The sequence below is a fragment of the Clarias gariepinus genome, chromosome 9 (assembly GCF_024256425.1).
Source record: "Clarias gariepinus isolate MV-2021 ecotype Netherlands chromosome 9, CGAR_prim_01v2, whole genome shotgun sequence".
In the NCBI taxonomy this organism is placed as follows: domain Eukaryota; kingdom Metazoa; phylum Chordata; class Actinopteri; order Siluriformes; family Clariidae; genus Clarias; species Clarias gariepinus.
In genome coordinates this window covers 12,329,601-12,344,246 of record NC_071108.1, presented here as the reverse complement: position 1 = coordinate 12,344,246, position 14,646 = coordinate 12,329,601, and the positions used below count along the sequence as shown (strand labels likewise).

At 37.8% G+C, this 14,646-nt stretch overlaps 2 protein-coding genes across 6 annotated transcripts in view; one reads left to right on the top strand and one right to left on the bottom strand.

Annotated features, from left to right (window-relative positions):
• The window catches only part of cttnbp2nlb (CTTNBP2 N-terminal like b), a 49,068-nt gene that overhangs the window by 15,622 nt on the left and 18,800 nt on the right, over nucleotides 1-14,646 (bottom strand). The gene's annotated exons all lie outside the window — the stretch shown is intronic.
• LOC128529728 (N-lysine methyltransferase KMT5A-A-like) lies at nucleotides 5,307-13,862 on the top strand. Of its 5 annotated transcripts, XM_053503210.1 has the most exons (11): nucleotides 5,307-5,882; nucleotides 6,300-6,423; nucleotides 6,507-6,636; nucleotides 8,061-8,253; nucleotides 8,875-8,943; nucleotides 9,171-9,236; nucleotides 9,472-9,540; nucleotides 9,646-9,717; nucleotides 11,910-11,983; nucleotides 13,090-13,134; nucleotides 13,231-13,862. In XM_053503210.1, exons 2-10 carry the CDS (start codon nucleotides 6,312-6,314, stop codon nucleotides 13,109-13,111), a joined length of 807 nt encoding a protein of 268 aa, XP_053359185.1. In that variant the 5' UTR covers nucleotides 5,307-5,882; nucleotides 6,300-6,311; the 3' UTR covers nucleotides 13,112-13,134; nucleotides 13,231-13,862. The 5 variants fall into 5 exon arrangements, 3 of the variants coding, with proteins under 3 accessions (XP_053359185.1, XP_053359187.1, XP_053359186.1); XM_053503212.1 differs by lacking the exon at nucleotides 5,307-5,882 and having other exon boundaries at nucleotides 6,149-6,423; nucleotides 11,910-11,987; XR_008361074.1 differs by lacking the exon at nucleotides 5,307-5,882 and adding an exon at nucleotides 11,004-11,077 and having other exon boundaries at nucleotides 6,158-6,423; nucleotides 11,910-11,987; nucleotides 13,090-13,862.

Here is a 14,646-nt window from a genome sequence, read left to right as displayed (position 1 = left end):
AACAAAGTCCACAGGAACAAGTAACTCGCGTACAGAAATAAACAACCCTGGGGGCCGCGGAGCTTTTTTTACGTTCCACCGTGGGCAGTGTGGGTTATGGTGATTTCCAATGTGTCTTATTTCAGTCTGTGTCCAAGTTTAGACTTTCAAACAGAGCTTATTGAAGATGAGGATATGGCATGAAAAGAAATATTAGCCATAACGCAACACTGAAACACATAGACAAAAGCATTTGTCCAAACCTGCAATGACATACTTCAATATGGACTTGGTCTCCCTGTTGCAGTTAGAACAGCTTGTGCTCTTTCTGGAAAGCTGTCCATAAGATTTTGGATTGTTTCTGTGGGAATTCATGCTCCTTCATTATGTAGAGCATTTATGAGATCAGGCACTGATGTTGGACGAGAAGGTTTGGCTCGCCATCTCCGTTCCAGTTTATCCCAAAGCTGCTTGATGCGGTTGAGGTCAGGGCTCTGTGCAGACCAGTCAGGTTCTTCCACACTGAACTCATCAAAGCATGTCCTTATAGTCCTTGCTTTGAGCACTGGTGCAAAGTTATGTTGGAACTAAGTCGGAAGCTTGGAACATGGAAGCACAGATTGTTGCAACAAAGTTGGAAGCCAGGAATTATCCAAGGTGTCTTGGTACACTGAAGGATTAGTGCTGGTCTTCAGTGGGGACAAGAGGTGTGAATGAACAGGTTCAGCCAAATACCTTTGTGTTCTGCATTTTTGATGTCTGATCCTGCACGTCACACTTCACATATACACTTGTATATTTGTGTAACAGACAAGACATGGTGCTTTCCTCTAGGATCAGTATAATGAAAATCGCAGCTTTAACTAACACAACCAGAGCAAAAAACAGTCTCTCTCTCTCCAACTGGCATGTGAACCTGAATCCTGACCATGAACCTAAATTTCTGTAGCAACACCCAGGGGAGTGCGGATGCATGAAAAGCAAGAGCAGCTGGCCCCAAAATGAGAGAAAAAAACTGATTAGTACTGTTTGATTCGAGGAAGGGAAGGAGCAGGGACAGAATGGAGGGAGGATAAAAAGGTTAAATGAGAAACGAATAGCCAGAAAGGAAGCAGATAAGATGCTATGACTCGGGCCTCAACGGAGGAAGAGGAAGCAGAGGCTAAGATTGAGAAAATGGAGCCTTATGAAGTGAGATTAATGGAGGCCACATCCCAAACTGGGAAAAAGGGGGGTGGGGGTAGAATATGGGCAAAGAGGAGGGAGAGAAAGTGAGATAAATTGGGGCTTAAAGACGAAAATAGAACATTTGATGGGTTCACCTACTGTAGCCTCAAAATCACTTCGCCTGTACTTTTGTCCTAAAAACATTTGTTTTCTTTGGGTAAAGCTAAACAAATTGCACCAAGATTGTTTCTCTTCATTGTGACCTTTTTATGTTTAAATACATCACTTCTCAGTGGAATTCTGAAAATAAAATCTATCTTCTGTTGCTTGAGGTATTTCCGAAAAATCATGCGTCTGATATTATTTTTGGACAAAGTTTCTAAATATCGAAGTCGTTATGGTTGTGTATAATTGAAAATTGTTTTGAAAGGAAAAAATTAGGGATGCACCGAAATGAAAATTCTGGGCCGAAAACGAAACCGAAATTTTTGGATGCACTTGGCCGAAAACCGATACCGAAACCGAAAATGGCTTCATTAAAAAACATGTTTAAAATTATTTTATTTTTGTTTGTATTAAAAAAATGTTGCATATTGCAACTTTGCTGTCCTCATCTGAAACTTTGAAGTGCTTCCAAACCGCCGACATACTCCGTGTTTGATGCGTAATGACAGCGCGAACGAGACGGGAGGATGGGAGAGGCATGGCGACAATTTCGGCTTTTATTTTCGGCGCTTTCTTACGTTTCGGCCGAAACCGATAATGCTATTTTGGCCAAAAAATTTTCGGCGGGCGAAATTTCGGTGCATCCCTAGAAAAAATATATATTGCTTTAATAATAATGGAATATTGTTCTTTGCTAAGCCATCCTCTTAACTACAGTATATCACACATGTAAGGGCTTTGCATTGAGTTTTCATGATCTACACGTAAAACATGATCTACACATGATCTACAAGTGTAAGTGATTTCCATTTGGTAACAGTGATATTACTAAAGTTGTACTCGATTAACGCAGTATGCTATATTGAAAGTACCAAATCTGTTATGTAAATTACAACAACAAAAGCTTTTCACTTTCATTGCATGCACTATTATTGCTTCCTGGATTCTTCTAAGATTTTCAACCTCACCCTAACATTTTGTTTCATCTCTGATGAATTGTACTCCTATCGTACACACCCACCCACACACACACCCACACACACGCTGAACTATCAGTGACACATTGACCAGACGAGATAAGCGATCACAGCTTGACTTTTACAGGGGTTGTGCTGAAGCTCTACCCTACGGCGCTTTTTAATGAGCATGGTAACGAACAGCTGTACTCTGCAAGTGACCCTGAAAAAAAGTTCTGCTTTTCAGACTGAAACTAATTTCAGAAGTAGTCAGTGTGGGAAAATATACCACAGTCCTGAAAGAAAATGAACAGATCTTTGGAATTCGAAATTTTAAAAATGAGTATTTAACACTTTTTAATAAAAAGTCTAAAGTTAGGTTGTAAGATCATAACGAAGGCGATACTAGGAGAGGCGTTCAAGTCAAACCAGGACTTGTGATGAAACTTGATTGGTTTGAACGACTGACATTTACAGAAGACTTCAAGCACAGAATGTTAATGAGACTCTTTGTCGCAGTAAAAAATTTGAATGATGCAAACTTTTTAAAGAAGGCTGTACGTCCGTGAATGACTATCCAAGGTAACGCGGAGTCTGCTACAGTGTTCCTGTAAACATTCCGTGAGTGGAACACCTGATCCTTAAAAATTTATGGATAACTTCTTACCAACTTGGAAAACTGTAGGAACTGTATACATGATCATTCACAAACAAAAGTTGCACATTACAGGGAGAGAGTTATAGCCACATGCCTTATACAGTCCTGACTTCGCTCCAAGCTATTTCCAAATTTTTCAATCATTAAAGGAGTTCTAGGGAGGCCAGCGTTTCAGATGTAGCAGGGGATTATAAAGAAAAATAAATGAAATTTTTACTCTTATAACTATGTTCTGTTATTCTGCACAATCAGAAGTTGAATTGAACGCCCCATTATTATCAATCTGCAGTAGTCAAGATGTATGAGGGGATTATGGTGAATCACACACAACCTCACAAACCTAGTTAAAGGTTTCCTGCTGATACTGTAAATGAAGCATGTGGAAATGACATCCTGCTTCATCTTTACCTAATGAATGTGACGCAGCGGTGCTTCAGTCTTTTCGGCTCTCTCACCTTGAACAAGCAAGTTTCCAAACTTCAAATATCATCTCGTAGATCGCTAACTAGCCGAGTCACTTCTGTAATTCAATGCAACAATGTTGCGTAACAGCATGGCATTCTATAATTAAATATTAAACATTGCTAGAAAAGGGTGAGTAGGAAATGAAGCGCCTTCTCTTAGCAAAAGCTGAATGTTATCTCTCACACAGCTCTTGCTAAACCTTTTTTTCCACCTTTTCATCTTCATTATAACTAAGATAGTAATAACAATAGTCTCCATGTGACGTAAACCCGGCACACAACTTCTCACAGGAATAGTACAAAAACAGTATCGGGGCTGATTTCATTTAATTTTTTATGTCTTACATATAATACAGAAAACTTGTGTCCCAAGAAGCTACTTCTGAAGTTGCTACATGTAACTTTAGCCATTTTAGAGAGATGATTTTATTTGGCCATTTTTCAGCATTATATCATCTTACTTCAAAGCATAATAATTTAAAATGCAAATGATTCATATTTCTTTGAGTATTGAAACTAAGATTGGTGAAAGCTTCAAAAAGCATGACATGTAAAACTTGTTGCTTAAATTAAAGCATTCTGTGCAAAATTAGGGATTTTGTCCCCCCAAAAAAATCTGTAGTGTCCGTAACCAAGTTAAATTCAAATTGCAATATCTTACAAATATATCTTTGCAATAATGTAGCATTTTTAAAATAATAAACATTTTCAATATAATGTCTTTTCATGTGGAATCTAAATCGGTCAAGTTTTATCTGAATGACAAATAAGATCATTAAAAGATTTCAATTCAAATCAGTTACACACACTAACCCTAATCGACCCTAATTTTTTGCACCAATACCATGTTTAGGCTGAGAGCAAGACTCTACCATCAGCCGACGCGTTATCACAAATGTAATATGATTCAGGGTGGATTTTCTCTTTAATGCCTACATTATCATCATTTAGGGATGAAGATATCAAGTACACTTGTGTTAGTTTTGCTTGCAAACAGAGGGTGACTGACCTGGGCGTGCCGCTGTCTGGGCGACGCTAATTTATGATCTCGGACCACCAGGAGATCACTGTTTATTTTTCTTATGTTGAATGTAAAGCATTAATCCACATTACTGCAGCAAATTACTGCTGAACCACTACTCCAGGGGATAAAGCTATTCGCTTTTTTCCTCTGTCTGACCGCTTCGGCTGCCTGATTGATGAGGTCGAAGATACAGAAAGTAGAAGAGAAAGAGGAAGGAAAAAGAGAGAGAGAGAGAGAAAGATAGAAAATGTACAAAGCTTCATCAAGAGGCGATGTTTTATTTTTTTCGGCTCAGGAAGATCTAGAGAGACGCATTCTCTGCATTTGCACTCCTTCTAAATGTGTGTGTGTGTGTGTGTGTGTGTGTGTGTGTGTGTGTGTGTGTGTGTGTGTGTGTGTGTGTGTGTGTGTGTGTGTGTGTGAATGTGGGAGAATGAAAAGAATGAGAAAATAACAGAGGTGCAAATGACTGAGGTGGAGGAGGGCCCTAATGAGTGAATTTGAAAGCGGGGAGGCGAGATCAGACATGTTCACTAACTGAGGCATGGGAGACTAGTGGCTTTCACAGTCCCACACACACACACACACACGCACACAGAGACACACACACAAAGTCCATTACACGCTGCCTGAAAGGAGTAGCCGCTTAGCCTGCGTGCGTCTAATTCTCAAGTGAACTCATCAAACCTATCATGTTTTCAGAGCAAGTGAGGAATTTAAGGCGTGGGTTTCTCAACATGGATATTAATCACGCAAACGCGGCACGTGAAATCTTCGGTTTTATGTCAATGAATGGTAATGTGATGGGAATAAATATACAGCAGCTTAACACAGACCTACAATTTCCTAAATGCATTACTCTTGTGTGTGTGTGTGTGTGTGTGTTGGTTTTTGTGGTTTAAGAGGACTTTTGACCTGAATACGCACCAGCATTAAAGGGACATTTCCGTTTATGAGGACAGGGGCCATGTCCTTATAAATCCGACCTTGTAGCAGTCATTATCTCAGTCTAGGGATCAATTCTGTACCGTTTTTGGCCCCATGTCCGTATAGACCACATAAACCTGAAAAAATACCACACACTGTGTGTTCTCTAACCCCTCCATGCGCCCCTGTAGACCGGTCGCGGAACTGCACCTACGTCATTAAGAATTTGCATATATACACAAGTGTAAGTTTTCCCGGTCTCTGATTGGCTGGCTACAAGAATCCTCGTCGGTGATTGGCCAGCAGTAACAGGAGAAGCGCTTCCGCTAAGGGGCGGGACCTTAGAGGGACCGTGCACATATAAGGCCTCGCTAAGAGGCGGGACTTCCTTTAAGACACAGCTGCAGGTGATTTATTACAGCGGGGTTTTAATCCACGGAGTTTGTAAAGTAATATAACACACGACGAATTAATATCGAGTTTGGACTCTCTGCACCCTGGAGAAGAGGACATCGGTGTCGGAAGCCGCTGCCATATGAAAGGTGAGTTATAACGCCGTTTAATCGGTTTAATTACTGCACGTGAGTTAGTTTGGTTTGTTTATGTCAGTTAAACGGCGCCAGAAAGTGTCGCGTGCGCTGTTAAAGGCGCGCGCAGATACATATAAGTGTTTAAAATATTAATTTAACTTTTGGTCAATTAGTTTTAAGCTGTTTTATTATATTTAATATATAAATTGAGCGTGTGACACGCGCCTGTGACGTCACGGTAGCGCGTCGTCATGACTACAGTCTTTGTTTGGGGGAGGGGGGTGAGGGGGGGGGGTGAGAGGGGACTCACAGTACAGTGTTCTGGTTAAGATAAACATATAAATTAACACAAATTATAAATAAACACAGATTAATATGAAGTTGACCATAAATGAAGTGGTATAAAGGAGGTTTTCCTCTGTGAAACAGTCTGATTAAAACATGATGAGGAGGAGGAGGAGGAAGCCCAGTCCACTGGAGGAGGCCACACACTTCAGCCTTAAGAAGAAAGATCAAGATGGCCTGGAAGCTCGGTTTATAAATGAGTTTAAAGGTAAGTGTTACGTGTTCAGGTGGGATTGGTTAATTAATGATTAATGTCTCAGGTACATGACATGCTGTACTCCTCTTGTTTAGGGAGAGGTGTGTTTAGTTGTACTGACTTTGATAAGGGAGATTTCCTATTGGAGTACAGAGGGGATCTCATAAGCAGAGAAGAATGTGAGCGGAGGCAAAGAATATATCATGATGCCCTCAAAGTGTTCATGTATGAATTTTGATTCAATGGCAAATTCCTTTGGTATGTACAAATATTATATACATGGGGGAGATGTGGAAGTTATTTGCATGGTTATTTAGCACTAATGATCAGGGCTCATGTTCACCAAGCGTCTCAGAGTCTGAAATCGCTCCTACTGCAATTCCTAAATGGTCAAAAACTTCAGAATGACGCTATTTTGGCCTTATTTTCATGAGTGGGGAGGGGTAAGAGCTATTCATCAAGATTCTTAAAATAGGAAATCATTCCTATCTTCACCAAAATGTTGGAGAGCGCCGGAGGTGTCCTAACTGGTTAGGAATAGTGAGGAAGTGGTGTTCAGGCAGTAACACATGTAGAGGAGAGATGCTTAGAGCACAGAGCTCATAACGGGCATGTTTAGACAAAAATGGGGTGGGGGAGTAAAACTTTTTCTCTGGCTACTAATTCCAGCAGTCCGAAATAATAAATTAAACTTCATAGATCACGCACATTTCCCCACCATGCAGCATGAATGCATAATCCATGGCACATATTAAAATAATTATATTCATATATACATTTTATCTTGTATTAAATTATTTAAGTGAACTGTTTTCTTGTTTCCTTGTTATGAGCAGCACTTCATCGTTTCATTAACATGGCGTATCCCCATGTTTCTCACTCCTCAGGGGTACGTGTAACAAACTGACTGGTTACTCTGATGCTTTTACATATTGCATCCATTGACTTTTTATCTTTAGAGGTAAGAGTAGGACAGAATATTACTTCAATTATTTCTTTACATTTTACTCCCTTCGCCACAAGCAAAACACTCTCATCCTCTCGTTTTATTTGAAGTCATGTTGATCAGATTATGACTGACCTAGACAGCTCTATTATAGGGGCTTTAATCAGTTGTGATTGGAGCAGAGTGATTAGAATAACGTCATGCAGCGAGTCACACATCTATAGGTTTTGTTCATGTGCATAAAACCTTCACATATCTGCCGCTGATTTTAGCATTTCACTTTTTCACCGTTTAAAACTTTGTACACTTTACAACACCTCCTATAATGTGCAGACTACTTTGCGGCTCTGTGTCGTAAAAAGTGACGTCTCACACTTTCCTTGTCGCAGTCTTACTCCTTGCCGAAAGTAAGAATAGAAAGCTTTATAAATAACCTATATGTCCTTCTCTGAGGTGTCTTTAGTCCTAAATAAACTTTGATTCCTATGAGTGATTCTGAGATGCTTAGTAAATATGGGCCCAGTTTTATTTTCTTAAAGACCATTGACCATTAAATATTCAATGATAATGTTTTCAAATAATATAATATTCGATGAGAAGCTTTTGGTGCTGATATTCTCAGTTGTTGTGTCTATTTGGAATAAGAAGTATGTATTATTGTAATAGTAATGTATTATTAAGAGATTCACTGTCATTTGTTCAGTGTTGATGCAGCCCTGGATGATGGCTCCCTTGGGAGACTGGTGAATGATGATCATCTAAAACCAAACTGCAGAATGAAGACCATCCGTGTGGATGGTAAACCTCATCTTTGTTTATTTGCCATAAGAAGCATCTGTCCTGGTGAAGAGATCACATACAATTACGGCGATTCTGAGTGGCCATGGCGATGCAAGGTATGTAGATGTTAGTAATTTTGTGCATTATTTTAAAGCATTGGTGTATATTAAATGCTTTAAGCAGTTTAACACACTTAACATCTGGTTTCTGCCAGAGAATGTGTCTTACAGTCTGTTGATATAAGTTCAGGAGCAGGATGCTAATTTTTCCCTTCAAAGTTTTTTTTTTTTTTTTTGCATCCTTTGTCTATGGAATCATGCTCACTGTGTTGTTAGGGATAGTCCATAAGGACGCTAGTTCTTGGGACAGTGTTCTGTATTAGCGTTTATAAATTGGTATCAGGTCTAAAACAGTGCTGATGTGCCTGTTCGCATGCAACATGTTTAGCATTCATTGCGAAAACATTGGCACATGGAGAAACACAATTGCAGCTCAAACTGTGAGCTAAATAGCGATATCCAATATTTAGCATGTCTGTAATGTAAGTTAACTGACTTTTGATAAATTCAATATTTAAGTTTGCATATACAGTAGTATAGCCACTTCTGTGTGAAAGCTTTATAAGATTATAAGAAATAAGATTGCTGAGTCGACTGATTACATGAAATAGCATAAAAATATTTTTGTTTGCTTGCTTTATGCCCGTAAATATTTAAAACCTTCAAAACTTTTTTTAGATGACATCGTCTAAGAATTCACCACCTCCAGAACAAAAAGATACAGCAGATAAAAAGGCATCCAAAAAGGTGATGTAGAAAAGAGTAAAGTGTTATTCTTACGATTACAGTTACTCTTACAAATGTGTGCACTGTTTATTATATCTGTGCACAGTGTGGACATTGTAGCGTTTTTATTTTCTGAATATGCAAACTTTGACTTTATCTTTTGTATACATTGTTTGATATTCTGCTGGATAAGTGTTTTTTCTTTCTCTTAGTAAAAGTGTTTCTGAATGTGAAATTTTATTTCTTAGTGCCCGATAAGCGAGTTGCCATCAGACAGTGCTGCCTGTGAAGAACTGACCGTAGAAACAGACGAGGTAAATTAGTTATTCTGCATTTAAGTAAAGTTGTGTTTGTGAGAACTGTGTTGACGTACACATTTAGTGCAGTGTTCTACCTTTCTGTAGCTGAATATAACCTGATAATTGTTTTGTTCATCATTCTACCCATGAATTAAACACCTCATCTCAATCAGAAGTCAGAGCTGAAGTAGAATTTAATATTCAAACCCTTTGCCTGTAGTAGAATATTTTTCTTTTTCTTGAATTTCAGGTTACCCTTGGTATGGCCCAATTGTCCTCAGAGAAGCAGAATTATATTGAGAAGAACGGTGGGGAGAAGGTAATATTGAGAATTACATGATTCAGGAAAATGATTACCTGTAGTCTTTACCTATTGAGCTATAAGTCTAATACCTGGATGTTTTTCTATTCTTAATATTTCCAGGTTTATCCTGTCAAAGAGTCGTTGGTTAAAGAGGAGCTGAGCTTTTGCTTATCAACACAAGGACTTGAACAGGTATTTAAATATTTAGATGGATTTGTTAGACATTATTTACAGTATTTCACCTTTTTTATTAAAACTGGAACAACACATTGTCAGTATAGGTTTTAATACTGTGTGAATGTGTTTGTATACACCGTTCCACACTGTGCCTAACCCCAGGTTATCATCTTTCTAAACCCTACTTTTAACTCCATGTAAAGGAGTGTTTCACACTTGAAATTAAGGAGTGGGATTATCACAGCATTTTACCTGTTGTTCTAAAACACTGCTCTGTAGCAGGATCCACACCGCTTCTGCAGGGTTAACACCGCATTGTGGTGCCAAACATGTACAGTGTGGAACAAAGCAGGGGTAGAATGTTATGACTTGATACTTAGCAACATACAACCATCAGAAAGGCCTTGTGTAGAGTCACAGAAACTGACCAGCGTACACCTCATATCAATAACTCCACACGCTGTGTAAACAGCCATATCACCATCTGAGGAAAGTGTAAATACTGAAAGAATACTGTTATAAACACCTGAATTGGAGTAATAAAAAAAAAACATTGCAGAACTCTTAAAACAGTCGAATTATTATTGGGAAAGTGTTTTGTAGTGTTGATAAAGTTGTGTAAGACATAAATCTGTTTTATAAGGACATCCCCCTGAACATGTTCTAAGAGTATGTCCTGACTGAAGAATCTGTGTGTTGTGAGTTTTACAAAAACCTTGTCTATGAGGACACTAGTTATTATTGGGACAGTGTACTGTATTAGTGTTTATAAAATTGTGTATGACTGAAACCAGTTTTAAGAGAACACTGTTTTATTAGGACATCCTCAGAACATGTTCTCAGTGTTTGATCTGACTGAAGAATCTCAGTGTGTTGTTAGTTTTACAAAAACCTTGTTTATGAGGACACTTGTTTTTAACAGGGACACGGGGTGGGAGATGATTCTTTGGGCCAAGGAAATGCAAAATTTTAATTTAAAATTTATATATAGAAACACAATTGCAGCTTAAACTGTAAGCTGAATAGCGATAGCCAAGATTAAGCATGTCTATGATGCAAGTTAATTGACTGATGTAAGTTAATTGACTGATGTAAGTTAATTGACTGATGTAAGTTAATTGATAAATTAAATATTTAAGTCTGTATATACAGTCTGCCTATACAGGAGTATAGCCACTTCTGTGTAAAAGGTAGTAACGAAATAAGATTGCTAAGTCGACTGATCACATGAAATGGCATGGAAAAAAATGTTTGCTTGCTTTATGCCTGTAAATATTTTAAACCTTTAAAACTGTTTTTAGATGACATCATTTAAGAATTCACCGACACCAGAACAACAGGATACATCAGATAAAAAGGCATCCAAGAAGTTGATGTAAGTGACACTTTTTTTTTCCTTACGAGTACAGTTACTTTTGACAGCTAGTCAAGTTCTTCCACACCAAACGTGCTCATCCATGTCTTTATGGACCTTGCTTTGTGCACTCGTGTGCAGTCATGTTGGAACAATTAAATTCAATTTTATTTAAATAGCGCTTTTAACAATTGGCATTGTCCCAAAGCAGCTTCACACAATCAGGAACAGGAAGGGGACATCCCTAACCGGTCCCCAAAAAGTTGAAAGGATGAAATTGTCTAAAATGTCTTGCTATGCTTGAGCATTCAGAGTTTTTCACTGGAAATAAAGGGCTGAAACCCCTGAAAAACAACCTCACACCAGTTCCAACATGACTGCACACCAGTGCACAAAGCAAGGGTCCATAAAGACATACAGAACATCAACAGATGCCTTTAAAAAGCTCTATACTTCAGAGAGTTGATTTCACACACTGCCTTAGTTACACTGATTGAGGCCAAATTTAACAAACCATTAACACTATCATTCACCCAAGATGTACAGTGTCTTTATCAGTTCCTTGAGAAGACTGCAAATATGGCGTTTGGGAAACTCAAAGAAACATCATCTCAGGTCTACATTGATCTAGCCAAAGCAACACTTGCAAGAATGATTGTTTTTAATCATAGACATGCTGGCGATGTGTAAAAAATGCTGCAAGTTTTCAGGAAAGGGACAGTACTGCTCTTCATGATTTTGCCCTGGGCCTCAGCAAATTTTAACAGAAACTCTGCAGTCATTTTAGTCCATGTTTGATGTTGTGTGCATGTTAAACACATTTTGACATTTCTCATGTCACTTTTACTTTAAGGTGAGATTGTGTGACAGTGTGAAGCCAGTGGACCTGATGCTGAAGATAACGTTCCTGCTGGTGCCTCTAATCATGTAGGTATGGACTCATCTTTATGTATATCTGTTAATTTTTTAACCCATAATTGTATTTAGGGAATAATTACCTATAGACTAAATGTTTTATATAGTTGAAATGTTTACATTTATTAATTAGTGCATGACTAGAATATTGTTGAAATTAGAGATGCTATATTTAGGACGAATTTAGTTATTTCTTTCCTTTAAATATACTTTTCCTCTGTATTACACAGCTTTAAATTTGTAATCAAGCAAGTTGTTAAGTGGTTAAACTGTATATGGTCAGGTTTTATAAAGTGTTTTTATAATTTCCATTAAATATGTGATGTCCATACTGTAGTGGCAATATTTTAAGGCATATGCTGTATGTATAGTGTTGCAGTACATGGGGAAGTTCCTATTATGCAGATGTACAATTCAGGGAGATTATAGGTAAAATGTCTTTCATATTGACACCAATATGCATAAAATTACCTTTTATAAAACTTGAGAATGTACACTTGAACTACTTGTTCAACTTAAGTCAATGAAACCTTGTTGAAACCAGATATTTACATACACTTTCAGAAAAAAAAAAACAGTTCTTTCTTTACTGAAAAAAATAAGGGTACAAAAGTTCTCCTGTTTTACTTTGATTTAATGTTTGACAGTAAAGGAACAAAAGGTTTTTTTTTTATTTAGTATTATTAATTAATTTTTCAAGTGCATGTAAGTATCTGGTTTTAACTGTATATAGCTTTTCTCAATTGTCATAAAGTAGTAGTTATAAAGCAGCTTTACGTAGAATAAACATGATGGAAATACAGAAAAATCAGGAAAGGATAAATAGTATCACTTGGCTGTAAAATGACTTGGCTTGGCTTGTTGCACCACTCATTTTGGGCCCCACTTTGGCCTATTTTCGGCCCAGCAAAAAGAAGCCCCAGACCTTACATTTCCACCACCATGCATCACTGTTCGTAGAATGTTCTTTTTTTAGAATTCAGAGTAGCAGTGATCAATATAGGTTGTTTTACATATTGTATTTTCTTCAGATGTTTGCTGGCCGTATAATTAGAATTTTGGGTATGTGCTTAAGAACTGTTGAGGTTTCTTATCAGTGCATTGCTTATGTCTTGCAGGTATTCAGAAGATGCCCACTGAAACACCTCCTGAAGTTTCTCAAGGTACCTGAGATTTTACATTGGAATATAGCCAGCAATGTAAGTACATGAACCTCCCACAAAATTCAGGCTTAATAAAGTAAGTATTCTTATGTACAGGAAATGAGTCCGGGACAAAGATTGGGAACCCATGAATAAGTTGAAGAGTGTGTTGGTCCAATGCTGGGATTTTTTTACAACTGTGATGAAACTTTTGAAAGCACATATAACTAAAGGGAAACTCGGCACTTTGTCTGAATGCCAGCAGTGTTAGACTTTGTAAGAAATGGAGGTCTTTGCTTGAAAAGGAAAGCCCAAAATAAGTGATACACAAGCAAGTACGTTATTTCTTTAAGATTTTTTTGTCCACTTATTTTGTTTTTCATTTACATATGCAGCAGATTGTTTTTAAATTCTACAGTTGTTCTTAAATTCTGCTTTAACATTTTATTTTGAATAACTGGTTTAGGTTTCATCTTATGTTTTATTGATTATATATATAGCTATGCCTTGTTTTATTTAGATTGTTTTGAATGGTTCAATGGATTAAGATGCCTATGAAAGTACATAGTTGTACATGATGGATGTCTGTTTCTTCACTTGGCATGCTTGAACTAAAAAAAAGTTTTTCAATATTATCTAAGGGATAAAAATTTTATATAATAGTACTTGTGTTTATCCTGGCAATGCACTGTTGTAAATTTTGTGTGTTGCATTTGGATATGTTCCAATAAAACACATTTGTCCCTGTAGTACTGTAAGATCTTTTATTGTGTGTTGTATTTGCAAAACGGTTCTTTCAAATCACCTTGGTCCTGGCAATGCACAGTATTGTCATGTTTGTGTGTTGTTTACTATAATGTGCCAGTAAAACACATTTGTTCCTATAAACTAGCAAATTTACTTTTTCTGTGTGTTGTAAACTGCAAGGCGTCATAAATCAGTAGGACCTAGTAAACCCCAATTTTCACAGGGGCGGGTACTTTTAGGAGTGGGCGGGGAAGTCCTTATGTACCACTTAAATATCATGTTATCATATTTTGAGTTCTGTTGTGTGTATAGGAAATCCTGAGTGAGGTTCTTTTTCTGCAGAACAAAAGAAATTTTTTGATAGTATTCTCATCTCTGTAAAGCATTGGGAAAGGTGGGTCCCCTTAAACCACCACCCTACTGGTTTGGCCTTTAAAGACCTTATAAACCACAAAAACCAGTATGTGTGTGTGTGTGTGTGTGTGTGTGTCTGAAGGAAATGAGGTCCAGAGACCTCGTAACACTGCTTAATATAGTCCTCAGCAGTTCCAGCATGATCTCATGCAGCAATACACACCTCATAACCTTAACCTACCACATACTATTAGGATTACCACACTGCACATAAAGTGCCCTTAGATCTCAGTGGGAATATAATAGTGCACGACGTTATGTGTTGATGTTCCGATTTCAGCCACGCACTCACCTACGCACTGCTTTTATAAATAGTCGAGCGCGAGTCCTGTGTGAGACCACTTTAAGCGAGACAAGTGTACTCTTACCGAG

Bases quoted from the DNA above. Each gene is read 5' to 3' on its own strand.
- LOC128529728 (XM_053503210.1), top strand. From the start codon at position 6,312: ATGATGAGGAGGAGGAGGAGGAAGCCCAGTCCACTGGAGGAGGCCACA. The intron at 9,541-9,645 runs GTAATATTGAGA...TAATATTTCCAG, and splicing joins AGAAGAACGGTGGGGAGAAG to GTTTATCCTGTCAAAGAGTC. The intron at 9,718-11,909 runs GTATTTAAATAT...TTTTACTTTAAG, and splicing joins CAACACAAGGACTTGAACAG to GTGAGATTGTGTGACAGTGT.